The 27,242-nt window shown below is 47.0% G+C and overlaps 1 protein-coding gene across 3 annotated transcripts in view; it reads right to left on the minus strand.

The window, feature by feature from the left end:
* Positions 1–27,242, minus strand: part of PANK1 (pantothenate kinase 1) — a 159,568-nt gene that overhangs the window by 82,298 nt on the left and 50,028 nt on the right. For 2 of the 3 annotated variants that reach the window (XM_069239862.1, XM_069239863.1), the window contains exon 2: positions 11,327–11,679. In XM_069239862.1, the coding sequence (XP_069095963.1) occupies positions 11,327–11,679 (353 nt within the window). Of the gene's footprint in view, positions 1–792; positions 885–11,326; positions 11,680–27,242 lie in introns of those variants that run through there. The other variant, XM_069239864.1, reaches the window with a different exon arrangement.

The raw sequence follows: 27,242 nt of genomic DNA on the forward strand, positions 1-27,242 counted from the left end.
ATCCCTTAGCACGGTTCTGACAACAAGACTCTCAAACACAGTTTGTGTTACTTTTCGCCATGTTGCTGTTCAGTGTGCATTTAGATATCAATAAATTAAGGGTGTATGGCTACAGTGTACCTACTGCAGTTCCAGAATAGTTCACTCCTCGCGTACCCTATAGCAAGGTAGAAGATCTGGAAATTAATTTCTTATTTAACCACATTTCTTAAAAAGCACAACTTACTGGTAGGAGCACATTCTATGCCACCCCCATCGAAGGAGACTTTTTGCGGTGCAACCGGTGTAAAATCTTCCTACCACAGAGAAGGACGAGCACAAAGAAAGCCTTTAATCTTGTTCAAAAATTGTTCAATTAAGTGGAACGTCACCTTTCAGTTTGATTTGTGTTCTTATTCGAGGCAACGTGTGTGTGGTGTTTTTTACAAAATTACTAAACTTGCTTTTAGATCTATTTCTGTGCAAAGAATGTAAACACAATACTGAAAGATAAACGACAAAAAACGTGTTGCTCTTGTAATGAACACATGACTAGAATCAAGTGGTTCAATTGAGAAAGAAAGAAATCTCGGACCTTCATTCTCAACACATGATGAAAAATCGATCGTTTGCGATAATTCCAGCTACTGTAATTGCATCTGGAAAAAATCATGACCATCAAAGAATCAAAAATCCACCTCTACGTGCAAATTCAAAACAACGCAAAGAAGTAACACAATCACACAGTAATAAAAGGCTAGTTAACAGTCGCATTTTATGCCGTATTAGTTCATATTATATCAGTCACATTACCTTCTAGAATTCTCTGCGAAGACGTTTGTGGAGCTTTTATCAGCTTCGGTGATAACAGTGCTGCAATTCCGACGTAACCACAGAAACAGGCTTTTCTGCTCATGTTCTCTGGTTGCTAGGAAACCGCAGCTCGGTGCTTGCATGCGAAAGACACTGAATTGAATGGATTTTAAAACCATTCCACAGTTTAAAGACTGCACCTGTTACCTTTCCCAATGTTTTCACTGCGCCGAGGCCCTAGATAGGGTTCTGAACTTTGCCCAAATCTATGAAAATAGCCGACCCATTACTATTTATAACAGAGAGGAAATTCCTAGACGACTACGACGTGCACAAACCCAGGCTGCGCGTTCCTTCAGGCAAAACAACCAGTCCCCCTGACCCATCACAATTTTAAGTACATATAGGAAACTCACTTTTAGATGCCAAAGATTCACCCAAAGCAAAATGGAGCACCACCTGGCTGTGCCTATCTTTATGAAGCAGGACAACTGGCATCCTCTCTCTGGCTGCACTCAGATAAGTATAGAAAATGTCGAAATTTCCCCACTTAAAAAAAAAAAAAAAAAAAAAAACGGGCTGTCAACATAAGCTTGTCAGGCCTGGTGTCTTGATTTTTACAGAGAAGTCAAAACGTTCCAAACAAAACAGACGCACCAACTGTTACCTAGCTGAAGTTTGAAGCTCCTCCTCTCTATAAGGACACCCATAGAGTAGAGTAATATGTCAAGACCATGCAGAAGTTCTCTGACCACGTGAAGCATTCCTTTCCCTCGTGGTCCACTCTATCGAGCCTTCCGGACCCCGAATTACACTTTCTGACAGTCTCCAACACAATAACACTGGACACTTTTCCGTTTCACGCACTGCTGTCTATATGTCCATTGGAAGCCATCACTCACCCACCAGCTTTCCACACTCTTATACCCACTCCTTTTATTGTTTTACACTGCTAGCTAGACGTTTTAGACAAGAAGTTCCTCACGCACTCAACCTTTTGTCTAGCCTATCGACCACCACCCCATTCTTCCCAGCCTGCACGCAATGCATTCATTTTATCCGACTCTCTTAGGTGCACCCCAATAGTAATCCAATTTTCTAGCTCTTTTCCACCTTCCAACGTCCTAAGCATCACTTCTCTTCACTCACAAACTCAATTCCGGGAGTCTCTTTCATTTCTGCGGTCCTACCCAATCTAATCAGTCTCAGTCAAACTTTCTTCATCACCACAACCCCATAGCAAATATCCTAATCTAGAATTTGACATTTTACCGGCATTGTAGTTTCAGAATACTAAATGCCCCATACGTACAGCACTCCACGATAGCTCACTTGACTTCCACCTCATTGCCTAAGTCATGAACTAATCCTGAAGCTTCTGACCTCCACCGTCTCCTAGCCTCTTTTTTGGCTATCCTTCCTCACTCAAGTAGCTATGCACCATCAACATCACACACGTTCATCGTTCCTGACCACAAAACGGCAACTTGGGCTTTTTACCACTCAGTACTCACAAGCAATTGGGTACGCCAATAGGTTTAGCCTTTAAAAGGCAAATGCCTACTTGCTGCTTTTGACACTGTTTGTTTGCTTATGTGCTCCGTACACATTTTTAATGTATTTGCTAAAATGGCTATCTGTAAATAAAAAATGGTCATCGGTGCATTATGACATAGGTGTGCGTTGGGCGTGCACAACAGCTGGCTTGGAATATAATAATGAATCAAGAGTGAGGAGGGGTACAGGAGCAACGGACGAGTGGCGAACTCCCTCAAATCCCCTCATCACAGATCAGGTACTGGGGGAAACTGGATGTTCGTAGATGCAAAACTTTACATCCGTGCACAGGCATACATCCAAAATTTACAATGCCCACAATGTCACCATGCATGCATCTTGATGCAGTGGCCATTTTGTTTTTTTATTAGATTTACTGTTAAGACAGATGGCGAATTACCATCTTGGAGCGATAATTAAAGTTTTTGTTTTTAAAGAAAGAAAGAAACAGCCCAAGCTTAGATACCCAAGCAATGCCATTCTCGGAGGTGGGCTGCAAACGAAGATCATACTAGGAAGTCCTGCAGGACCAAATGACCAAAGTAGCCATCCCGACGGGCCTGACTGTCCAGGCAGTAGTATTTAGAAAGCGTGTGCAGCGATGCCCACGTAGCTGCCTGGCAGATATCCAGGACAGGAACTCCGTGTGCTAAAGTAGCAGAAGCAGCAGTTGCTCTGGTGGATTGAGCACGCAAGCCCTCAGGGGATTGCTTCTTGGCCAAAGCGTAGCACATTTTGTTGCAAAAAAGTACCCATTGAGCGATGGTACGTTTTTGCACCGCCTTCCCTTTTTTTCGCACCCACATACCCGACAAGGAGTTAATCGTCCACCTGGAAATCTTTAGTACGATTAAGATAGAATGCCAATACTCTTTTTGGGTCCAGATGGTGGAGTCTCTCCTCCTCATGAGAAGGATGTGGGGGTGTGTAGAAAGTAGGCAGAGTGATGGACGGGCCTATATGAAAAGGCATAACCACCTTTAGAAGGAAGGAAGCCTTAGTGCGCAACACCACTTTGTCAGGATGCACAGACAAGTATGGAGGTTTAGACGAAAGGGCTTGAAGCTCACTCACGCTGCGAGCAGAGGTGATGTCACCAAGAAAGACAGTTTCGAAGGTGAGTAGCCGTAATGGACAATTGTGCATCGGCTCAAAGGGAGTACACATTAAATAAGTAAGGACAAGATTGAGGTCCCACTGAGGCATGATAAATGGAGTGGGAGGTAATAGATGGGTGAAGCTTTTTAGGAATCTACTTACAACAGGAGATTTTAAAAAGTGAGGATGGATCAGGTAATCTAAGGAAGGCCGAAATGGCAGATAAATACCCTTTAAGGCTGCCCAAAGCAGAGCCCTGCTGGGCCAAAGAAAAAATTAACAGAAGAACCTCGGATAGAGGGGATCAACAGATTTGTTGGTGCACCATGCCACAAATTTATTCCAATGACAGGCGTATACAGTTTTGGTGGAGGGACGCCTGGCTGCCAAGATAATGTTGCAGACTTCCTGAAGGAGGTCAAAAGTCGTCAACTGTCGCCGCTCAATCTCCACGCATGAAGGCAGAGGTTGGACAGGTTCCGGTGAACAACCGTTCCCTGCTCCTGCGACAGAAGATCCAGCCGAAGAGGCAGTCTGAGTGGAGAATCGATAGACATGCTCAATAGCTCTGGATACCAGACTCTCCGTGCCCAGTCCGGAGCCACCAAGATGACTTGGGCCCGGTCGTTCCTGATCTTCTTGAGAACTCTGGGCAGAAGTGGTATAGGCGGAAAGGAGGCCTGAGTTCCACTTGAGACGAAAAGCGTCTCAGAGCGAGTGCCGCCTTGAAAACTCCAACGCGCAAAACAGCTGACATTGCGTGTTCACTGCAGAGGAGAACAGATCTTACCAAGGCTCTCCCCACTGCTGAAGAGACCTTGCGCCACCTCCGGATGGATATGCCATTCGTGATCGGATGTGCATCAATGGCTGAGTTTGTCCGCTCTGGGGTTGAGAGAACCCACCAGATGTTGAACCACAAGGGTAATGCCCTGATGGTCCAGCCATGTCCAGAGTCGTAGTGCCTCCTGACAAAGGGTCCACGACCCTACTCTGCCCTGTTTGTTGCAGTACTACATGGCGGTAGTATTGTCCGTGAACACCTGCACTATTTTTGCTTTGAGAAAGGAAAGAAATGCTTTCAACGCAAGCCTGATCGCCCGAAGCTCCAGAAGATTGATATGGAGCCCAGACTCCGCCAGAGACCAGAGGCCTCTGATCTCCGCCTCTCCCATGTAGCCGCCCCAACCCAGAAGTGATGCATCTGTCACTATAGATAGATCTAACTGGGGAAGGGAGAGGGATCTGCTGTGGACCCAATGCAGATCCGAAAGCCGCCACTGCAGGTCTTTTGCAGTCCCCTCCGAGATCTGGACCATGTTGGAGAGATTCCCCTTATGCTGCACCCACTGGAACTTAAAGTCCGACTGCAGAGCCCGCATGTGCCATCTGACATGAGTTACTGGCAGGATGCAGGAGGCCATGAGGCCCAGCAGCCTCAGAGTCAGTCTCACCGAAACCCAAGACAGAGGCTGAAAGATCAGAATCATAGCCTGGATGTCTTGGACTCGCTTTTCGGGAGGATAAGCGAGAAACTGCACTCTGTCCACAACAGCTCCCATGAAGGGGATCGTCTGAGAGGGAGTAAGGTGTGACTTCGGCACGTGTATAGTGAATCCCAGCGTGTGCAGGAGGTTCACCGTAGTCTGAAGGTGGGAGACGAATTTCTGGGGCGAGTCAGTCTTCAACAGCCAGTCGTCGAGGTAGGGGAAGACTGATACCTCTAGCCTGCGCGGATGAGCTGCAACCACCGCCATCACTTTTGTGAACACCCGAGGGGCGCTGGTGAGGCCAAAGGGGGAGCACAGTAAACTGTGGCCAGGCAGGATGAGGATGTGGAAATAAGCGTCTTGCAATTCCAACGCTACCATCCAGTCGCCTGGGTCCAAGGCAGACAGCACCTGAGCCAGGGTAAGCATTTTGAATTTCTCCTTCTTGAGGAAGTAGTTTAGGTCCCAAAGTCTAGGACGGGACGTAAAGCGCTTGTCCTTTTTCGGCACCAGAAAGTAGCAGGAATAACAACCACAACCTACTTCGGGCACAGGGACCTTCTCTATAGCTCCCTTGGACAAAAGAGCTGCGACTTCCTGGCATAGAAGTGTCAAATGATCCTCTGGAAGGCAACTAAAGGATGGAGGCATGGCTGGTGGAGCAGATTCGAAATGGAGGGAGTAGCCCTTTCGAACGATCTGCAAAACCCACCTGTCTCCACTGATGGATTCCCACTGGGGCAGGTGATGGCGAATCCGGACGCCAACTGGATAGGAGTGAGGGGACGGACAAGGAGGGTTTGGAGGCTGCAGCGGGGGCAGAGGAGGACTGGGCAGACCTCTGGTTCCCTGTCCCATGCGGGATTCCGCATCCCGGCCACACAGAGGCTGGACAGCATGGGTGGCACAGGGGCTGGCCGGAGGACACAAAGAGGAGCCCCTTCCATGGCCACGAAAGGGGTGAAAAGCGGACTGCGGGGGGCAGAGGAAAGACCAAGGGACCAAGCCATAGCCCGTCAATCCTTGAATCTCTTCAAGGCCGGGTCCGCTTTATCTCCAAAGAGACGGGAGCCATTAAAGGGCACATCCCCAGAAAAACCAGAAGTGCGCAACCAAGTGTGGCATCTCAAGGCCACCGTTGTAGCAACCGATCTGCCCAGAGAGTCGGTCGTGTCCAGCCCACAACAGATTGTGCACTTTGCCGCATCTCTCATCATTCACAGCTTGGGATACAATAGCACGGGCCTCCTCCGCTATCTGTGGCAGGACTTGCGCAACAGTATCCCACAAAGAGTGGGTATAGCGGCCCAAAAGGCATGCAGTGTTCACAGACCGCGCACGCGAGACTGGAGGAAAAAAACAACTTCTATCCAAATTGTTCCAGCCTTTTTGATTCCCTTTCCAGGGGTGCGGAAGGGAATGCGTCTGAAGAAGAGGAAGCCTGGATGACAAGACTCTCACGTGAGGGGTGACGGGACAGGAATTTAGGGTCGTTCGGAGCAGGCCGATGGTGGAATGCGATAGTCCTATTCACGAGAACCCCTGTGTTGGGTTTGGACCAAGTGCCCAAAAGGACATCAGTGAGGGCCTCATTAAATGGCAAAAGGGGTTCGGATGTAGAAGCCCCTGGCTGAAGCACCTCCGTCAGGAGACTGGTCCTGACCTCTACAGTAGGAAGCTCATGGCAAGGACCTCGGCTGCCCTACTGACCACCATACCATTAGTTGCTCCCACCGCCATAGCCACGGTAGGAGTAGACAGCATGCCAGCATCTGGAGAAGGATCCAGACCACTGGCGTTGCCCAATTCCTGAGCCCAGTCCAAAAAAGGGTCATTCTGGTATTCATAATGGTCCAGGGCCCCCTCCAATCCTTCTCCAAATTCGTACCCATAGGAAAAAGGGTCCAAATCCGACCTGGGGCGAAGAGGCCCCATCGAAGACAAAGGCGTTGTCGGTTGATGCTGCTCGGACTCAGAGTTGTCAGGGATAAGGATTGGGTCGACGTCGATAGTGGACACTACCGACGTCGGGAGCGTCGACAATCAACCCGGCGCCGGGGAAGGTCTAAATGGTGAGACTGGCGCCGGAGGGAACCTCTGTGGCCAGAGCCAAAGCCGCCGGAGCGGAACCCAAAGGCCTCTCAACTGAATCCCTGGGGCCCGAAGGCGCTGTATCGAGGGTCGGTCCGCCCAAAGATGAGGCATATGGCCTCACAGAATTCTTTAAGTTGAGCAGGGGTTGCTCCGGGAAACTCAGGGAAGCGTGGAGCAGACCCAGACGCAAGCTCCGAGCACAGAAGCCTTGAGCATCGACGCTCCTCCAGCGTCGCGTCAGCCGAGCGATGGGGCGAAGTCGGAGAGCAATGGGACCTCTTTGACTTCTTCTTACCTGCACCCGAAGATTTCAAAGATGGTGATGGCTCTGCAAACGGTCTCGAGACCTTGCTCTCAATCGATCGAGACTTACACGGACCCGAGGGCCGGACCGCCATGAGTTTGAGGGACCGCTCCCTCAAGGCCTTCTGGTGCATGGCCCGGCACTCGGAGCACGACTTCTGGTTGTGGTCGCGCTCACGACACCACAAACAAACCCGATGCAGATCCGTCACCGACATCATGCAGTGACAGTCCTCGCACAGCTTGAAACAGGTCTTCGGGGACATCCTCGAAACACCAAATATCTCACGAAAACTCGACAAAACAGTCGAAGTCGGTCAAAAAGAGACCAGGGTAGCTCCTTCCGGATCAGCACGTGGCGCGGAAAGAAAATAACTGATGTCACTGCGTTAGGACGACGTCTATGTAATACTTCCGACATCATCACAGCGACTACGACGCCAACGACGCCCGCAGAGTCGACTGACGCCACCTACCTACGGCAAGGGTATTACTGGAACAAAAATCTCTGGATCCAGTCTGACGCCTGGGGAAATTCTAAGGTAAGTAATCTTCAACTAGAAATCTCTATCAGATATGGATAGCAAGGGGTTTGTTGTGCAGAATGTTGTCTCAGTTGTCAATAACCAGGACAGAGCAGGAAGAAGCACAAGTCTTTGCTACCAACAGGAAGAAAACTTGGTAGATCAATGAGGCAGGGGTCGTCTTTAATGTGTTGCTCTACAAAAGTATAGATGGCGGTCTTTTTTATGAAGGACATGCTTTTCTCCAGTGTGACTCCTCTGTAAGGTATACTTTCAATTGGTTGTAGTATTGATGCAGATGGACCGCTTTTTAGACCTAATTGCATGAGAATGTCCAGAGTTGTCATCCATTATAGCACAGAATTGGCCTTGATAGGTTACTAGTCGTCCAACTACAGATAGACAAATAAGTTCTTCCATCTTTAAGCAGCTTCTACAACTGCCAAACACTTAGTCAACACTGCTGGTGCTGATATGATGCTACACGGAAGCATTCAGAACTGGTCATAAATGTCTTTTAAATCGTGAAAGTTCTATTTAGAAATATGCACTACTCAAAATTTCCATCAAGTCTGCTGGAAGAAAATAGGAGAAAACCTAATAGAGAGCTAGCACTATGAATACATTTGTTACTTATGTCAGATCCAGGATGTGGTGATAATTCAGGCTCCAGATTTTGTTTTTTACATTACCATGAAGGAATGAAAGTAGATGCTTTCGTTCTGCGGTCTTGGTACCATCTATAGCACCCTCTGTGCTTTCTGAGCAAGACACTTGGATGTAGAAGTCTGATCACCTTTGAAGAATTGTGAGATGGGAAAAAACTGAATTTGATTTTGTAGTCATTTTTTACCATATTCAGCAATCAGTCGTCTTTTCTAATCCTCTGTTAAAAAGGGAACCTTCACATCGCACTCAACAGAGGTTGCAGAGCTAGAGAATCACTGTATGGGTGCTGCAACTGTCGTGTCCAACAGGGAATATGGGAACATCGATGACCTCTAGTGTCAATGACTCTCGAATTGAACCATCGGAATCACTTTTCTCAAGACCATTGGAATTTAGTGTGTCAGATTCTATGTTTATAAATTGAATTTCTTCACCTGCATGGGTACCCAATAAGCAAAAGCCACAAAAAAGTACGTGTGTATATTTTCTAATGTGCTTAAGGGGTCTGTGAAGTGAGGCTGAGCACAAGGCATGCCTCACAGAGACAGCAAAACAAATATCAAAAGCAACTAAGTAAGCTGAGCGCTTGCCCTAACTGACCTGGTCCAAAGTTATCATTCCTTTTTAGGGAACACCTTTAAAGTTCTCTTTATTTTCTTCGGGAAACAGATCAATGACAAAGTGCAAACAGTTCCATAAATGTCCACTATTATGACCTAAAAAAGAATCAGGGCTTGTAGCCCTCAAACCTGTAGCCAAAGCTATCTGTATCCATCTTCTTGATACTTTTTTTCAAGGAGTGCAGAAGAGGTCAAAACAGTGTTGCAAAAGCATTTATTAGCCACAAATACAACCTGTCAATCTAAAAGAGAGATCTTTTGCAGAAATAAGACTGGACTCTGGAGGCCTACAATTCTTCTCCATTCAGAATTCACCTGGCTTCACAGAGGCTAGACTCAGAAATGTGTTCATATTTGGTACTTAACACTGAAACTAAGACCAGTAAAATATTGCCTAGTGTTTAAGAAGTTGCAACTCAAATTTAACAAAGGTGTCAAATAGTGGGGGTAGAGTTTGCAATATGAAGCCTTCCGCTGCCCTGTTAGTCACCTCATGAAACCATATGATGCCATCCATTGAGGACCTTTAACAGGGAGTCCAGAATACTGACTAAATATATGTTTGTGTTCAATGACAAGTCTCTTCTTGAAACAGAACTGTGAGGGGTACAAGTCATGTGAGACCTTGATCCACAAATCCATTCAGTCGTCCATTGTCAAGAATGGCACTGCTATTTCTTCTTAATGTCGAATAGGCTTCTCCCATAACTGTTCCTTTGACAGTGGAGGTGAGGTTAGGTATTGGTGGTGGAGGAAGAGATGGTGCCAAAGCTGAAGCAGTTAATACAATCACAGATCTGGAAGCAAGCAATTAAGTTCAAGGTTTGGCCAGCAGTGACAACACCATCACAGAGCGATTTGGCATTGATGGAGGCAATGTTGTTTTCTGAGCAGATAAACAGTCAAGTCCACGTGATTGACTAATGCCTCTCCCTCCACCACTGAGATGTTGAGGAGCTCTTCTGAAGAGGATTGATGTCCTGTGATGGAGGAACATTTATGAAAGCCCTCTTACGTCTGACCTTTATGAATGATTTTGGAGTGAAGCATTTATAGATATTAACCCACCCCTTCCTGTAATTATTTCCCTCCCCAGAAAAAAAACTAAACAAAGAAAACCCAGCATGGAGGCTCAATAGACAACATAAAGAGATATCACAGAGTAGGTAATACATCTCAGAAAGAAATGGAAAAAAAGATGCACTCATCGCACATAAATGTAGTTAAAAAGTCTGCAATCATCATAAGACGTTTAGTGGAGGAATTTAAGAGGATTGGGGTATTGAGTAAGGGAAAAAAAAACATCACAAATTGATGAGTCAAAAATATTCTTGTTCGTGGATCCTTCCTAGTGAGCAAGAAGAGCTGCCTGACTGACTCTGTACTGTATGTTGGGAAGACTGGCAGGTTTTTAAAGATACACTGACAGATGGCACTTTGGGTAGAGCTTAATAAAGGTTATACAGTCTGGCTCCACGTCTCAGAGCATGGAAGGTTACCCTCAAGTACACCGAGAGAACCTTACACTGTGGACTGTAATTCCTCTTCTCAGCTACGAGAGTAACCTTATCCAGTCACGTTACTGCACCTAGTCCTGGAAACCATTTAGATGTTTTCGAACAACTTAAAAGACTTCCATTGTCAGTAAAGGATAACTAAAGAGCCAACCATAGTAACCATAATGAGTCTGAGACAACAGGATGTAGCCTCATAAAACGACTGCAGAGATATTGTAAATTTAAAAAAAAGCCAAGTGGCAATCACAAATTAAGCGTTTCTTATAGCTGGACACAAAGATGCAGAAACAAATTAACAAAAACATCTCAATGACAAAAAAGCATTCAGGGGGAAACCTTTTAGGTGATAGTGCAGCCCAGGTGTTCATAAAGCTGTAACGTTGTAACACAGGCACCAATTAGTAGGAAAAAAGCTAATTATTGATCGATGTTCACATGAAAGGTTTGAAGTAGGCAGGACGGATTATGCAGGATGGCAACAGAAGTGGGGCTCTGGAAAACAACCCTTTAAAGGCGTGTAAAGTTTCCATTCAAATACTAGCTCAAGAAATTTCATAAAGTGGATTAAGAGTGTAAACATTTTAGATGGTGTATATATTTTTAAAGCTAACTAATCATGGAGCCCTTTTCCCCATTAAGTACTGTTCACTTTGTCCACATACCGTTCTAAAGTCCTCCTCAAACTTGTAAGCCCCACCTCCTGTGGCACAGAGTGTAGTGTGCAAGCTGGAGAAGTTCTTTTCACTTCCCATTTGAATGAACCTGTGCATTGCACAACTGGGAAAGCGGATGAAGTGTAGGTTCCCTGTGCGCCCACACATGGTCAGGTTTTTCAGTTCAAGGTGAACATCTCTGATCCCAGTTTTACCATAAGCTGTATTGGAGGTTAAGTACTTCCTAATGCTTTTTAGGTTCGCCACCTCTTCCTGTTCCTCTTCAGCAGTAATGTCTTTGGGTTCAAAGTAGACCAGTTTCACCAGGGTGCCGCCGATATCCATTCCAAACCACGGAAAAGCTACAGGAGAGGAAAAAAGAAGATACTCCTAAATGTGGGCAATAAACACACAACATGCAATAAATTGAATGTGCAACATGTCTCATTTCAGTAACTGTTTCTAGCACTTCCTATACTTATCACAAATAATTCAAAAGTATTAGATGGATACAGCTATGATTTATTGTATTTTAAATACATCTCAAGACTATTTCCAGATCCTGTAGATTAATGGTATTGAGCTTCCAAATATTATTCTTACTCAATAGGAATATATGGTATTGTAAAATGGATTAATTTTGAAACTTTAATTCAGGCATTAGTGGCTTCCTGTACTACTATTCTGATACAGAATGCAGCTGTCATCATGAAATACTTATGTAAACTATAAACTCCTTTAACCCCTTCGCTGCCAGGCCTTTTCCCCCTCCTGTGCCAGGCCTTTTTTTACCTATTTGGGCAGTTCGCGCTTAGGCCCTCATAACTTTTTGTCCACATAAGCTAACCAAGCCAAATTTGCGTCCTTTTTTTCCAACATCCTAGGGATTCTAGAGGTACCCAGACTTTGTGGGTTCCCCTGAAGGAGGCCAAGAAATTGGCCAAAATACAGTGAAAATTTCGTTTTTTTCAAAAAAATTGGAAAAAGTGGCTGCAGAAGAAGGCTTGTGGTTTTCCCCCTGAAAATGGCATCAACAAAGGGTTTGCGGTGCTAAACTCAGCAGCTTCCCAGCTTTCAGGAACAGGCAGACTTGAATCAGAAAACCCAATTTTTCAACACAATTTTGGCATTTTACTGGGGCATACCCCATTTGTGCAATTTTTTGTGCTTTCAGCCTCCTTCCAGTCAGTGACAGGAATGGTCATGAAACCAATGCTGGATCCCAGAAACCTAAACATTTCTGAAAAGTAGACAAAATTCTGAATTCAGCAAGGGGTCATTTGTGTAGATCCTACAAGGGTTTCCTACAGAAAATAACAGCTGAAAAAGAAAAATATTGAAATTGAGGTGAAAAAAACATCAATTTTTCTCTACGTTTTACTCTGTAACTTTTCCCTGCAATGTCAGATTATCGAAAGCAATATACCGTTACGTCTGCTGGACACCTCTGGTTGCGGGGATATATAGGGTTTGTAGGTTCATCAAGAACCCGAGGAACCCAGAGCCAATAAATGAGCTGCACCCTGCAGTGCGTTTTCATTCTATACCGGGTATACAGCAATTCATTTGCTGAAATATAAGGAGTAAAAAATTGCTATCAAGAAAACCTTTGCATTTCCAAAAAGGGCACAAGATAAGGTGTTGAGGAGCAGTGGTTATTTGCACATCTCTGAATTCCGGGGTGACCATAGTAGCACGTGAATTACAGGGAATTTCTCAAATAGATGTCTTTTTTACACACACTCCTATATTTGGAAGGAAAAAATGTAGAGAAAGACAAGGGGCAATAGTACTTGTTTTGCTAATCTATGTTCCCCCAAGTCTCCCGATAAAAATGGTACCTCACTTGTGTGGGTAGGCCTAGCGCCCGCGACAGGATATGCCCCAAAACACAACGTGGACACATCACAGAAAACAGAGCTGTTTTTAGCAAAGTGACTACCTGTAGATTTTGGCCTCTAGCTCAGCCGCCACCTAGGGAAACCTACCAAACCTGTGCATTTCTGAAAACTAGAGACCTAGGGGAATCCAAGGAGGGGTGACTTGTGTGGCTCGGACCAGGTTCTGTTACCCAGAATCCTTTGCAAACCTTATAATTTGGCTAAAAAAACACATGTTCCTCACATTTCTGTGGCAGAAAGTTCTGGAATCTGAGAGGAGCCACAAATTTCCTTCCACCCAGCGTTCCCCCACGTCTCCCGATATAAATGATACCTCACTTGTGTGGGTAGGCCTAGCGCCCGCGACAGGATATGCCCCAAAACACAACGTGGACATATCACAGAAAACAGAGCTGTTTTTAGCAAAGTGACTACCTGTAGATTTTGGCCTCTAGCTCAGCCGCCACCTAGGGAAACCTACCAAACCTGTGCATTTCTGACAACTAGAGACCTAGGGGAATCCAAGGAGGGGTGACTTGCGGGGCTCGGACCAGGTTCTGTTACCCAGAATCCTTTTCAAACCTCAAAATTTGGCTAAAAAAACACATGTTCCTCACATTTCTGTGGCAGAAAGTTCTGGAATCTGAGAGGAGCCACAAATTTCCTTCCACCCAGCGTTCCCCCACGTCTCCCGATAAAAATGATACCTCACTTGTGTGGGTAGGCCTAGCGCCCGCGACAGGATATGCCCCAAAACACAACGTGGACATATCACAGAAAACAGAGCTGTTTTTAGCAAAGTGACTACCTGTAGATTTTGGCCTCTAGCTCAGCCGGCACCTGGGGAAACCTACCAAACCTGTGCATTTCTGAAAACTAGAGACCTAGGGGAATCCAAGGAGGGGTGACTTGTGTGGCTCGGACCAGGTTCTGTTACCCAGAATCCTTTGCAAACCTCAAAATTTGGCTAAAAAAAACACATGTTCCTCACATTTCTGTGGCAGAAAGTTCTGGAATCTGAGAGGAGCCACAAATTTCCTTCCATCCAGCGTTCCCCCATGTCTCCCGATAAAAATGATACCTCACTTGTGTGGGTAGGCCTAGCGCCCGCGACAGGATATGCCCCAAAACACAACGTGGACACATCACAGAAAACAGAGCTGTTTTTAGCAAAGTGACTACCTGGAGATTTTGGCCTCTAGCTCAGCCGCCACCTAGGGAAACCTACCAAACCTGTACATTTCTGACAACTAGAGACCTAGGGGAATCCAAGGAGGGGTGACTTGTGTGGCTCGGACCAGGTTCTGTTACCCAGAATCCTTTGCAAACCTCAAAATTTGGCTAACAAAACACATGTTCCTCACATTTCTGTGGCAGAAAGTTCTGGAATCTGAGAGGAGCCACAAATTTCCTTCCACCCAGCGTTCCCCCACGTCTCCCGATAAAAATGATACCTCACTTGTGTGGGTAGGCCTAGCGCCCGCGACAGGATATGCCCCAAAACACAACGTGGACATATCACAGAAAACAGAGCTGTTTTTAGCAAAGTGACTACCTGTAGATTTTGGCCTGTAGCTCAGCCGGCACCTAGGGAAACCTACCAAACCTGTGCATTTCTGAAAACTAGAGACCTAGGGGAATCCAAGGAGGGGTGACTTGTGTGGCTCGGACCAGGTTCTGTTACCCAGAATCCTTTGCAAACCTCAAAATTTGGCTAAAAAAACACATGTTCCTCACATTTCTGTGGCAGAAAGTTCTGGAATCTGAGAGGAGCCACAAATTTCCTTCCACCCAGCGTTCCCCCATGTCTCCCGATAAAAATGATACCTCACTTGTGTGGGTAGGCCTAGCGCCCGCGACAGGATATGCCCCAAAACACAACGTGGACACATCACAGAAAACAGAGCTGTTTTTAGCAAAGTGACTACCTGTAGATTTTGGCCTCTAGCTCAGCCGCCACCTAGGGAAACCTACCAAACCTGTACATTTCTGAAAACTAGAGACCTAGGGGAATCCAAGGAGGGGTGACTTGCGGGGCTCGGACCAGGTTCTGTTACCCAGAATCCTTTGCAAACCTCAAAATGTGGCTAAAAAAACACATGTTCCTCACATTTCTGTGGCAGAAAGTTCTGGAATCTGAGAGGAGCCACAAATTTCCTTCCACCCAGCGTTCCCCCAAGTCTCCCGATAAAAATGATACCTCACTTGCGTGGGTAGGACTAGCGTCCACGAAAGGAAAGGGCCCAAAACACAACGTGGACACATCAATTTTTTTTATAAAAAGCAGTGCCTACCTGTGGATTTTGGCCTGTAGCTCAGCCGGCACCTGGGGAAACCTAGCAAACCAGCGCATTTTTGAAAACTAGAAACCCAGGGGAATCCAAGATGGGGTGACTTGCGGGGCTCTGACCAGGTTATGTTACCCAGAATCCTTTGCAAACATCAAAATGTGGCCCAAAAAACACTTTTTCCTCTCATTTCGGTGACAGAAAGTTCTGGAATCGGAGAGGAGCCACAAATTTCCTTCCACCCAGCGTTCCCCTAAGTCTCTCGATAAAAATGGTGCCTCACTTCTGTGGGTAGGCCTAGCGCCCACGAAAGGAAATGGCCCAAAACACAACATGGACACAACATATTTTTTCACAGAAAACAGAGGTGTTTTTTGCAAGGTGCCTACCTGTGGAGTTTGGCCTGTAGCTCAGCCGGCCCCAGGGGGGGGGGCAGAAATGGCCTAAAATAAATTTCTTCCCCCCAACCCCCACCCCCCCCGGAGCGACCCTTGCCTACGGGGTCGCTCCCCCTGCGTGACATTGGCGCCAAAAAACAAATCCCAGGTGCCTAGTGGTTTCTGCCCCCTTGGGGGCAGATTGACCTAAAATCGGCCAATCTGCCCCCAAGGGGGGGCAGAACCCTCTAGGCACCAGGGCACATTTTTTTAGTGTGTTTTTTTTTTTGTTTCTTTGTTTTTTTTCGAGATGGGGAGCGACCCATCAGGAAAGGGTCGCTCCCCTGGGGGGCAAATTGTATTTAGGCCATTTCTGCCACCCTTTGGGGCAGATTGGCCGATTTTAGGTCAATCTGCCCCCAAGGGGGTAGAAACCACTAGGCACCTGGAATTTGTTTTTTGGCGCCAATGTCACGCAGGGGGAGCGACCCCGTAGGCAAGGGTCGCTCCCGGGGGGAGGGGGGTGGGGGTTGGGGGGTCAAATTTATTTTAGGCCATTTCTGCCCTCCCTAGGGGCAGATCGGCCTATTATCAGGCCGAACTGCCCCCAGAGGGGGGCAGAACCCTCAGGGCACCAGGGCAATTTTTTTTTTGTGTTTTTTTTTTGTTTGTTTGTTTTTTTCGAGATGGGGAGCGACCCATCAGGCAAGGGTCGCTCCCCTGGGGGGCAACTTGTATTTAGGCCATTTCTGCCCCCCTTGGGGGCAGATTGGCCGATTTTAGGTCAATCTGCCCCCAAGGGGGCAGAAACCACTAGGCACCTGGGATTTGTTTTTTGTCGCCAATGTCACACAGGGGGAGCGACCCCGTAGGCAAGGGTCGCTCCAGGGAAGGGGTGGGGGCTGGGGGGGGGGAATTTATTTTAGGCCATTTCTGCCCCCCCTGGGGGCAGATCGGCCTATTATTAGGCTGAACTGCCCCCAGGGGGGGGGGGCAGAACCCTCAGGGCACCAGGGCAAATTTTTTTGTTGTGTTTTTTTTGTTTGTGCTTCCAGCGCGACGAGGGAGGCCCCTGTGACACATCAGCGCGCGCGCGCTGACGTCACGGGGGGGGGGAAGGGGAAGGTCTTCCCCTTCCATCCCCGCCTTGGGGGGGGAGGGGGGGTGCACGGGGGGCACGCTAGCGCGCCCCCAAGTTCCTCTGTGCCATGGACGAGATGATCTCGTCCAAGGCACAGGGGAACTGTAGCCTTGGACGAGATCATCTCGTCCAAGGCACCCAAGAGGTTAACACTTTCAGGCCCCAACATTAACGGCTGTGCTGCCTACCACTCAGCATACAAAAATGATGGGTGGAGTACTTGAATTAATCTCAGCCACTAGCAATTACTCGGTTTGCATTCAAGTCCAGTTTTATTTTGCACACCATGTCACCTCAGTCTGGACCAGCCAAATGCAAATCATTCTTGGCCCTGCTCCAATAGAAACAGTCCAGCCCGAACTGCCATGCACGGTCCTCCCTGAACAGGGACACAAGCAACCCAGAGCCGGTTTCACCCATCTTAGGGCTCATCAGCCAGTTTAGCTTTGTTCCACTGGCACAGTGTGCAGGGACCGATATTTAGTACCACTTAGGGTACTAAAAACAAAGCGATGGATAGATTGCTTGAATTAATCTCAGCCACTGGTAGTTGCTTTGGGCCGCATCACAAAGCACTGCTTTTCGCCCACCACAACATCTCAGTTTGAACCAAGCCATATGCAAGACATTCTTGGCCCTGGCCCAATGGGAACAGTCCTGCTAAATTGCCAGGTCAGTTCCTCCCTGAACCGGAACACAAGCAACCCAGGCCTGGATTCACCCTAGCGCGGGGTCATCAGCCAGGTATAGTTTGGTTCCAGTGACACAGTTGGCATGGGACCCACAACTACCTGACTGGGTACCCTATCATTTTGTAGGCATCCACATACCTCGTATATTGATGTTTTCATCAGCCTATAACTATGTAGACAGTTTTTTCCAACTGATCAGAGTGGTTCTTCTTCTAATCTCCACTATGTGCGATGTCCCCCTTCACAAGTACTAACCTCAAATCCAGAAAGGTTCTCTTATTTATTGAGACACAGGTATTTTTCAAAGCAATATGTTTAAAGTATTATGATATAATATTGCAAAGAACACCCCTTCCAATGCCGCACCCAAAAAAAAAAAGAAACGTCTCTGCAACTTCAGATCATGTAAAGAACATCTTTCTTCTCTATGTGGCAATTGAGAAGTGCAGCAGCGGAGTCTCTGAATACGTCATAGTCGTTTCCTTGTGTAGTGTATTTGATGTACGTATCTAATTTGTCTAAATGAGTACCATGATGGGCCACAAGGGCATATTGCCAGTCTAAATCTTTGATGAGGCCTACATCAGTATCCTAAGCCCTGTCAAAGACTGTGAAAGATGTCTAGTGAGTTTATCACTAACGACCTGTACACAGTAGAGATTGTATTCCCATCCTCAGCTATCATGAATGTACAGCATTATCGCCAAGGAACTGAAAAAATGCAGCATCTCTACATTGGCAAGGAATGGGGTGAGGGTGTGACAGAGCTCTAAACAGCAATTAAATTGGTTCTGAAGAAGGTAAAATTTGCTTGGAGTTCACAAAAGGATTCCATAAATTCTGATCCACCACTAGCCCAGGAGATCCTAAGTCTATCCCGGCCCTCGAGTCTCAATAAGACAGTCATCTGCGGGAAGTCATGCACTCACTCATAATGAAGTGTCCTTAGTTAACTTGTCCTTTCAATGCATATGTAACACTGCATCACAGCAAACATGGAGGACTACTTGTTGTTGGAGGGTTGTCCTTGGGGGTGGGGTCCCTTTCCTCAAATAAAAAGTTTAAGGGTGGTTTGTTTATGCATACTTATAGTTCTATTTCATAGACCGTATCAGACTGAACCTTAGATCTATTAGTTCTGCCACACGGTAATGTAATGTTAAGTCCATTATACACCAACTCCTCCGAATCAATTGTTGATTTGTAAAATTTGGCAGATGTGACCCTGTGCCTTTCGTTTTATTTATATAGGTATATCCTGAAAAGGGAGATAATGCATTCAAGAAAGGAATGTACAATCTTGAAGTTAACATCCTGCAGGCATTAGAGTAGGGCAACCATATTAACCAGTGCCACAATTCCCACCACTAACAGAACTAGGTGGCTGTAGTCTGACATATCTCTTTTCAGTCCTTTGAGCATAGGAAGAATATTGTCTGTCCTGAACTTGATCTCTTCATTGGCAATGTGGCTCCCCAACTGTTTAAAATTGCCTGTGGTCACCCTAATCAGAGGGTAAGATATTTAATCTTTCATGTCTGCAATTGGCGGGACGGGGAAGGTGCTAGACTTGGCCTAGTTACCCTACGTCAGAAAACAAGCCAATCTCATTTATGATCTGCACCTCTCTTGGGGTAAACTCAGGTAAAGAAATGTCATTGGCGTATAAGGAAATGACTTCTAGATATGTAGTAATCGAAAACCAGTCACCTCCATATCCAGAATAAGCTTCGCTGCCAGAGGTTAAATAACCGATGCAAAACACAGAAGCGAAAGTGGAAACCATTGCCGGGTTCCCTGATCAATATATAATAGGTCTGATAACACCAAAATAATCCTGACCCTCACCATAGGTTTCTTTTACATAAGATGTACATAGCAGGTAAATATCAGACCCATGTAAATCCAGGTAAGCAGGAGGAACATATATTCCCAGTCAAGGTTATGAATTACTTTTTCGAGAAGTAATCTGAAATCCAGTGACTCAGAGCGAAAGGAAGAGGGGAGCAATAGTGGCCAGGTGACCTGCACTATCAACACTATCAATCACCCTGGGGGTTAGTGATCTGCCAACTATATTTTAGCACCTATGAGGTGCTATCCCATGCCACAATGATATATGGCCTCACACTCGCTGCTCTCTAAAATAGGCCCTTAGTATGCCTCTTTTTAATTAACACGTGATAGAAAAAAAAGGGTTCATCCCAGCAATACTAGTGACCTGGGGTATTCAAGTAAATGAAAGAATTGTGGTCCCTAGTATACATGTAAAACAACAGTCATAACTCAGTTACTATTTAATGAAAGAATAATTCAACAATAAAGAATTTGTGTCAGTGACAAACGTCCTCCGTGCTCTTTTTAGTGTGATACACATGTGAATAAAGTGATCTTATGTGCATATCACCAGACAAAGCATGGTCCGTTTAGTTATAATACAACATTTCATTATGGGTCTGCGACACAACTCAAGGTTTCGATCTCTTTTAGACATGCAGAATCATCATCAGGACTCCTAGAGTAAGGAACCGGGAAAGATTCAAAGATGATTCATAGGGGCACTCGTTCAATAGATAGACGAGGGCAAAGGGCTGCCCTGTAGCAATCACACAACCTGGGCGGCATGCTCCACATTTCCCGAGCAGGATATTCTCTGTAGGGGCTCCATGCTGGACCTTTGAGGCCACACAAAGCTCACTGAGTCGCACAGAGCGAGCTCTGCTACTGGCCTGCACTCAGGTTTTCGCGGGCATCGGCACCTGCTATGCCCACTATCTGCATTATAAGCATTATAGAATTCCACCCTCGGCCCCATCCCTTGGAACTCTGTGACCCTGCAGCTACTGTTAAGGCATACTTTCCTGCTCTATTGCAGGAAGGTAATAGTACCTGCTATTTCTCTAACGGGCTTAGTGTACTGGGGCCTTGTGCATTACATCTCCATCACAAAACTAATTTTACACTGAGAGTGTCTTTCTTTCACCAATGTTGCCACTATCACAACAGTATACATTTGTGAATCGAACTAGTCATCCTCTGCTTTCCATCTATTTGGAAAAAATATTAACTAATGTTGGTGCACTCTGGAAGAAGCATTTTTTTATGCAAAAGTTGTTGCAATAATCTAAGCAGCAAATCGAAACATTGCCTTTTCGTGTAAACAAGGAGATGTATTTCATATTAGCATCCTTATGAATTTCATATAGCATAGTGCTTTAACTTTTCATCTGTCTACCCAACAGCTTACACTTACGCCTTGCCGAGGTGATGGCAATGGCGAAGAGGAACAAACTCTTGATAGTAAGGAGCTGCAAAGGACAGCTGTGAAGCAGTTCAAATGGAGTGAACATCAAATAAGTAAGGACCAGATTAATGTTGCACTAGGGTTCGAGTGCTAACCTGGTCAGAGGACATCTGTTTAAGCCCAAGAGTTCTGGATACCAAACTCTCCTGCCCCATCCACAGCCACTTGGATGACCTGGGCCTGGTTGATCCTGACCTTCTTTAGAACTCGGGGGAGGAGTGATATTGGTGGTTAGGCATCCAGGAATCCTGAGTTCCACTTGAGGCAGAACACATCTCCAAGGTAGAGACCCTTTGGAAACGCTAATGTACGAAAGTGCTGAAATTATTGGCGAAAAGGTTCAGCCAAGGTTCTCCACATTTGTGAAAGACGTTTTGCATCACCTCTAGCTTTAATTGCAATTCGTGAGCCACTAGTTGCCGACAGCTGAGCTTGTCCGTCGTGGTATTCAAGAATCCTGCCTAGGTGGTTCATCTCTAAGAAAATTCCCTGGCGGTCCTGCTATTTCCAGAGCCTCAAAGGCTCCTGGCACAGGCGTGTGACTCCCCACAGCCCTTTTTGTTGCAGTACCATATGTTGGTGATGTGACCATGAGCATCTGTACCAGCCTCCCTTGATGGACGGCAGGAAGGCTTTCAGAGCCACACTCCAGAAGGTGGCGGTGGAGCCGAATCCCTGCCAGAGACAAAAGCCTCTGATCCCTACTTCTCCTAAATAGCCACCCTAACCCAGGAGCGATGTGTCAGTCACAACTTTCAGCTCTGGATGGGGAAGCATTAGGGGTCTGCCACTGACCCAATCGCAGTCCTGCAACCACCACTGCAAATTTAATGCACTCTCTGACGAAATCTGAATGTTGTCAGAGAAAGCTTCTGAATGTTGGGGCCACTTTGACTTAAGATCCCACTGCAGAGCCTGCCTATGACACCTTGCGTGCTCAACCAGCAGGAAACTGGAGGCCATCAGTCCCAGCAGCCTCAGAGCCAACCTCACTGAAATTTAAGACCTAGGCTGACAGATCGGAATCATAACCTGGATGTCCTTTGCTATCTTTTTCAGGGGAAAAGCATGAAACTGAACCATGTCCAGAACGGCTCTGATGAAGAGGGGCATCTGAGAAGAAGCAACTTTAGCACGTTGACAGTGAACCCTAAAGGTAACAGGAGGTTCACCATAGTCTCGAACTGGTTGATGACTGTTTGGGGCGAGCCCACTTTCAACAGCCACACTTTGAGTAAAGGGAAAGTTGGCACCCTTAATCTCCTCCAAAGTTGTGCTGCAACCACCGCCATCACTGTTGTGAGCACCCGTGAGGCACTAGTGAGGACAAAGAGGAGCACAGCACACTGAAAATGTTCCTGTCACTTCACGAATCACAGGTATCACCAACGGGACAGCATGATGGTATATGGAAATAGGTGTCCTGCAGGTCCAACACCAACATCCAGGGTTGTGGGCAGACAAAACATAGGCCAGGGTGAGTCAATTCGCCTGGAGCAGGGCAATGGTTCCTGGCAACCTGACGAGTGGCTGGCAGGCCAGAACAGGGTTTGGCCCAAGCATATAACAAGGTGTCCATCAGGACCCGATTAAAAGGGCAAGAAAGGTTATGAGGACGTCAGCCAATGCTGGAGAATTTTGTGGGGATGGAGGAAGGTGAGGTGGTCAACAAAAGGAGGTGAAGGGTGTATCTTTGAGGATGATCTGCAGACCCCGCCTGTCTGAGATGATGGCCTGCAAACCCCGGTAGAATCGGTGGATTCTGCCTCCCTCCGGGTGGTTGTGCTCTTGGAAAGATACGCTAACAAGACTTGGCAGATGGAGATTGGTGGGGGGAGAAGGGGGGCAGGGCTAACTGTGCAGCCTGCTTACCTTAGCTACAGTGGCGTTGGGCACTTTGGAGGCAACTGCAATACTGCTGGGTTACATGTAGTGTGTAGGAAAGTAGCCTCTTTCTAGCATGGTTACCCCCACTTTTGGCCTGTTTGTGAGTGTGTGACAGGTTTTTATCTATGAGCACTGGGGTCCTGGCTAGCAGGATCCCAGTGACCCAGTAAAAACACACTATGTCAGTGTGTTTTGCCTGTCTCACTGGGATCTTGCTATCCAGGACCCCAGTGCTAATAGTCTGTGGCCTAATGTGATGCCTGTGTAGTGCCTAACTGTGTGACTGAGGCTCTGCTAATCAGAACCTCAGTGCTTATGCTCTCTCTGCTTTTAAATTTGTCACTGTAGGCCAGTGACTTCACTTACCAATTTCAATTGGCACACTGGATCCCCTCCCTTATAAGTCCCTAGTATATGTTACCTAGGTACCCAGGGCATTGGGGTTCCAGGAGATCCATATGGGCTGCAGCATTTCTTTTGCCACCCTTAGAGAACTCAGACAAACCCTTACACAGGACTGCCATTGCGGCCTGCGTGAAATAGTGCACACACTATTGAACAGCCATTTTCACTGCACTTAAGTAACCTATAAGTCTTCTATATTTCTAACCTTCAATTGCTGAAGGTTAGGCGCACAGTTACTAAGTGTGAGGGCATCCTTGCACTAGCAAAGGTGCCCCCACATAGTTCAGGGCCATTTCCCCTGACTTTGTGAGTGCGGGGACGCCATTACACGCGTGCACTACATATAGGTCAATACCTATATGTAGCTTCACAATGTTAACTCCGAATATGGCCATGTAACATGTCTAAGATCATGGAATTGTACCCCCCATTCCAAATTTGGTACTGGGGAGCCAATTCCATGCATCCTGGGGGCGCCACCATGGACCCCCAGTACTGCCAAACCAGCTCTCTGAGGCTTGCACTGCAGCTACAGCTGCTGCCACCTCACAGACAGGGTTCAGCCCTCCTGGGGTCTGGGCAGCCCAGTCACAGGAAGGCAGAAGAAAGTATTTCCTTTGAGAGCAGGGTGTTACACCCTCTCCCTTTGGAAATAGGTGTTACAGGCTGGGGAGGGGTAGCCTCCCCCAGCCTATGAAAATGCTTTGAAGGGCACAGATGGTGTCTAAACCGGTTCAGGGACCCCTTCTCCCCTGCTCTGGCGGGAAACTGGACAAAGGAAAGGGGAGTGACTACTCCTTTGTCCATCACCACCCCAGGGGTGGTGCCCAGAGCTCCTCCAGTGTGTCCCAGACTTCAGCCATCTTGCTTTGCAAGGTGCGGTGGCACTCTAGAGGCCTCTGAGTGGCCAGTGCCAGCAGGTGATGTCAGAGACCCCTCCTTATAGGTCCACACCTGATAAGGTAGCCAATCACCCTCTCAGGGCTATTTGTGGCCTCTCCTGTGGATTCTCTTCAGATTCTGCTTGCAGGTTTCCTTCAGGAATCCTCTGCAACAACTTCAGACTCTTCTAATCCATGCTCCAAGAAACGCTGTAACTGCAACAAAGTGTCTACAAGAGACCCTTTTCTTCAGCAACCTCAGCTCCAAGTCAGCAACTGCAACAGTTTCCACGGTGTGCACGCTCTGGGGACTCCCTGCCTTCATCCTGCACCAGAAGGACCGAAGAAATCTCCTGTGGAGTGACGGAGTCAATCCCCTGCTGCAAGCAGGCACCTTTCAAGATGACGACTGGTACCCTGGGACTCCTCTCACAATGACGAGCGTGCTCCTAAGGACACAGAGGGTGGACATCATCGACATAGACTGTCCTGAGGTCCTGCTGACGCAATTTGGAGGAGGTAAGACCTTGCCTTCCCTGAGAACAACGGTACCCCTGTGTACTGTGTCTTCTTCACCTCCTGAGGCCTCTGTGCACTCTTTGCAAAATTCCTTCATGCACAGCCTGGCCCAGGTCCCCAGCACTCCATCCTGCGACGCTCAGCTCGCTGAGTTGTTGTCCGGCGGCGTGGGACCTTCTTTTGTTGTGCTGCATCAACCACGTTTTGCACCTCCTTTGAACCCGGATTCTGCAGCTTCTGGGGGTGCTGGCTGGCATTCCAAAGGCTCTCTAAAGTGCTGAGAGCCCCCTCTTCTTCCTCACACAGAGTTGAGGCCCCCTGGTCCCTCCTGGGTCCACCCAATGCCATTTTGACAAAAAACGTACATTTGTCGTAGCCAAGGCTTGTTGGTGCCTTTCAACACGAAATCTCGTCTGCAACGATCTTCACACCGTGGGACATCTTTTGCATCATGCAGAAACCCGCTGGCATCTTCCTATGGTGCATTTCTGCAGTCTTCAACTAACCGGGGACTCTTCTTTTGCACCCTCTTGCAGGTTGGCAAGGGCTCCTGTCCTTCCTGGAACTTCTTTCGACTTCTGGATTTGGTCCCCTTCCTTTGCAGGTCTTCAGGTCCAATAATCCAGCAGTTGTTCTTTGCAGACTTGGTTGGCTGCTGCAAAATCCCCAAAACAATGTGTAGTGTGTCCTAAGGAAACTTGAAGTACTTTACTCCTGCTTTTGTGGGCTCTGGGGTGGGGTAATTTACTTACCGTTATTGTATTCTTACTCTCCCAGCGATTCTGCACACACTACACTTGTCTAGGGGGCAATTCGTGATTCACATTCCACTTTTTTAGTATATGGTTTGTGTTGCCCCTAGACCTATTTTTTCCCATTGCATTCTATAGGATTTCCTACTGTTTGTATTGTTCTATGACTATTTACTTGTCTAATTTTGGTGTCTAGTGTGTATAATACTTACCTCCAGAAGGAGTATTGCTTCTAAGATATTTTTGGTACTGTGTCACCCAAATAAATACCTTTATTTGTGGTAACACTGACTATTGTCTTTACTTGTGTATAAGTACTGTGTAACTATAAGTGGTATTGCATGAGCTTTGCATGTCTCCCAGTTCAGCCTAAGCTGCTCTGCTATAGCTACCTCTATCAGCCTAAGCTGCTAGAACACTACTACTTCACTAATAAGGGATAACTGGATCTGGTATAAGGTGTAAGTACCCAAGGTACCCACTACAAACCAGGCCAGCCTCCGACATAGTGGTTGGACAGACTGGCAGAACGGGGTGCCTCGGCCACAGCCACAAAAAAAAAAAAACAGAGGAGCTGCTATGGTTGGGGAAGAGAGACCCAGGGAACGAGCCATAGTCCTACCCTACTTGAACCGCTCGAGAGCGGACCCAGGCTGGTCCCTGAATAGGCGAGTACAGTCAAAGGGCAAGTCCATCAAGAAGGACTGGATATCATTGGAGAACCCAGTGGAGCGCAGTCACACATGGTGGGGAACGGCAACACTGGAACTGTAAACTTGGTCGCATCACCATCATCTTGAATCGCCTTAAACAGGATAGGATGAATGTCACCAGGGACATTAGGGAGGTCTTGTGGCACAAACTTTCAAATACTGTGGGAGCCCACCAACTGCCTTGAGTTGATGGAATGGCGAGCCAGGCTGATGGAAGAGAAGGCATGGTTCTCAATCGTTTCCACTCTTAGATTCCCTGTCAGGGGGAGTGGACAGAAATATATTGAGGTTGGAACAACTTTTGGAGGCCTGCACCTCCAGGATGTCCGGTGAGGGGCAGTGAGAAAAGAAAGTCAGGTCACCAGGATCAAGGCGATGGTGCCTGGCAATCTGATGACTGGCTGGCAGGCCAGAACATGTTTTGGCTCAAGCACCTAACAAAGTGTCCATCAGGGCCTGATTAAAGGGCAAGAGAGGTTATGAGGATGTCGGCCCCTGCTGAAGAATTTAGGAAAGGGAGCTAAAGGCTGAAAACTTTGGCTGACCAATGCATTACCTTGGCGCTGTAAGCAGATTCTTCTGTTGCTGGCCATGGTGGGGGGAGTATAAAGGTCACTAGCCACCTGAAAGTCATACCAATGGTCGTCTGGATAGGGCTGAGAGAACTCTTCACATGGTCTTAGCAGGCTTTGGAGTTGTGGCTCGATCCCAAGCACCACATGCACACCTGATGGTGTCCTGTCACAGACATCGGTTTGCGACAGCCCCTACAGGGCTTGAAGCCTGTCATTTCACATTGTGACATACCTTGAACACCTCGAACATTGGAAAGATTGAAGTAAGTCTTAGAGAAACAAGGAGCTCTGTATCGGTGTGGAAAAACAAGGAACAGATGTCAGTGCACAGGGGTTCCACCTACTTTGGCTCTGCATGTTATTTCCAGAACAGTGGAGAGCCATATGGCACCACCTATCGATGAGTTGAGGTAACAGCTGAAAAATCTTCCTCATCTAGTCTGAAGCCTCAGGAATATTCAAAAGGTGAGGAATCTGCAGCTAGAAATCTCCATCAGAACAAAACATTCAG

The sequence above is a fragment of the Pleurodeles waltl genome, chromosome 6, assembly GCF_031143425.1.
Source record: "Pleurodeles waltl isolate 20211129_DDA chromosome 6, aPleWal1.hap1.20221129, whole genome shotgun sequence".
Taxonomy (NCBI): domain Eukaryota; kingdom Metazoa; phylum Chordata; class Amphibia; order Caudata; family Salamandridae; genus Pleurodeles; species Pleurodeles waltl.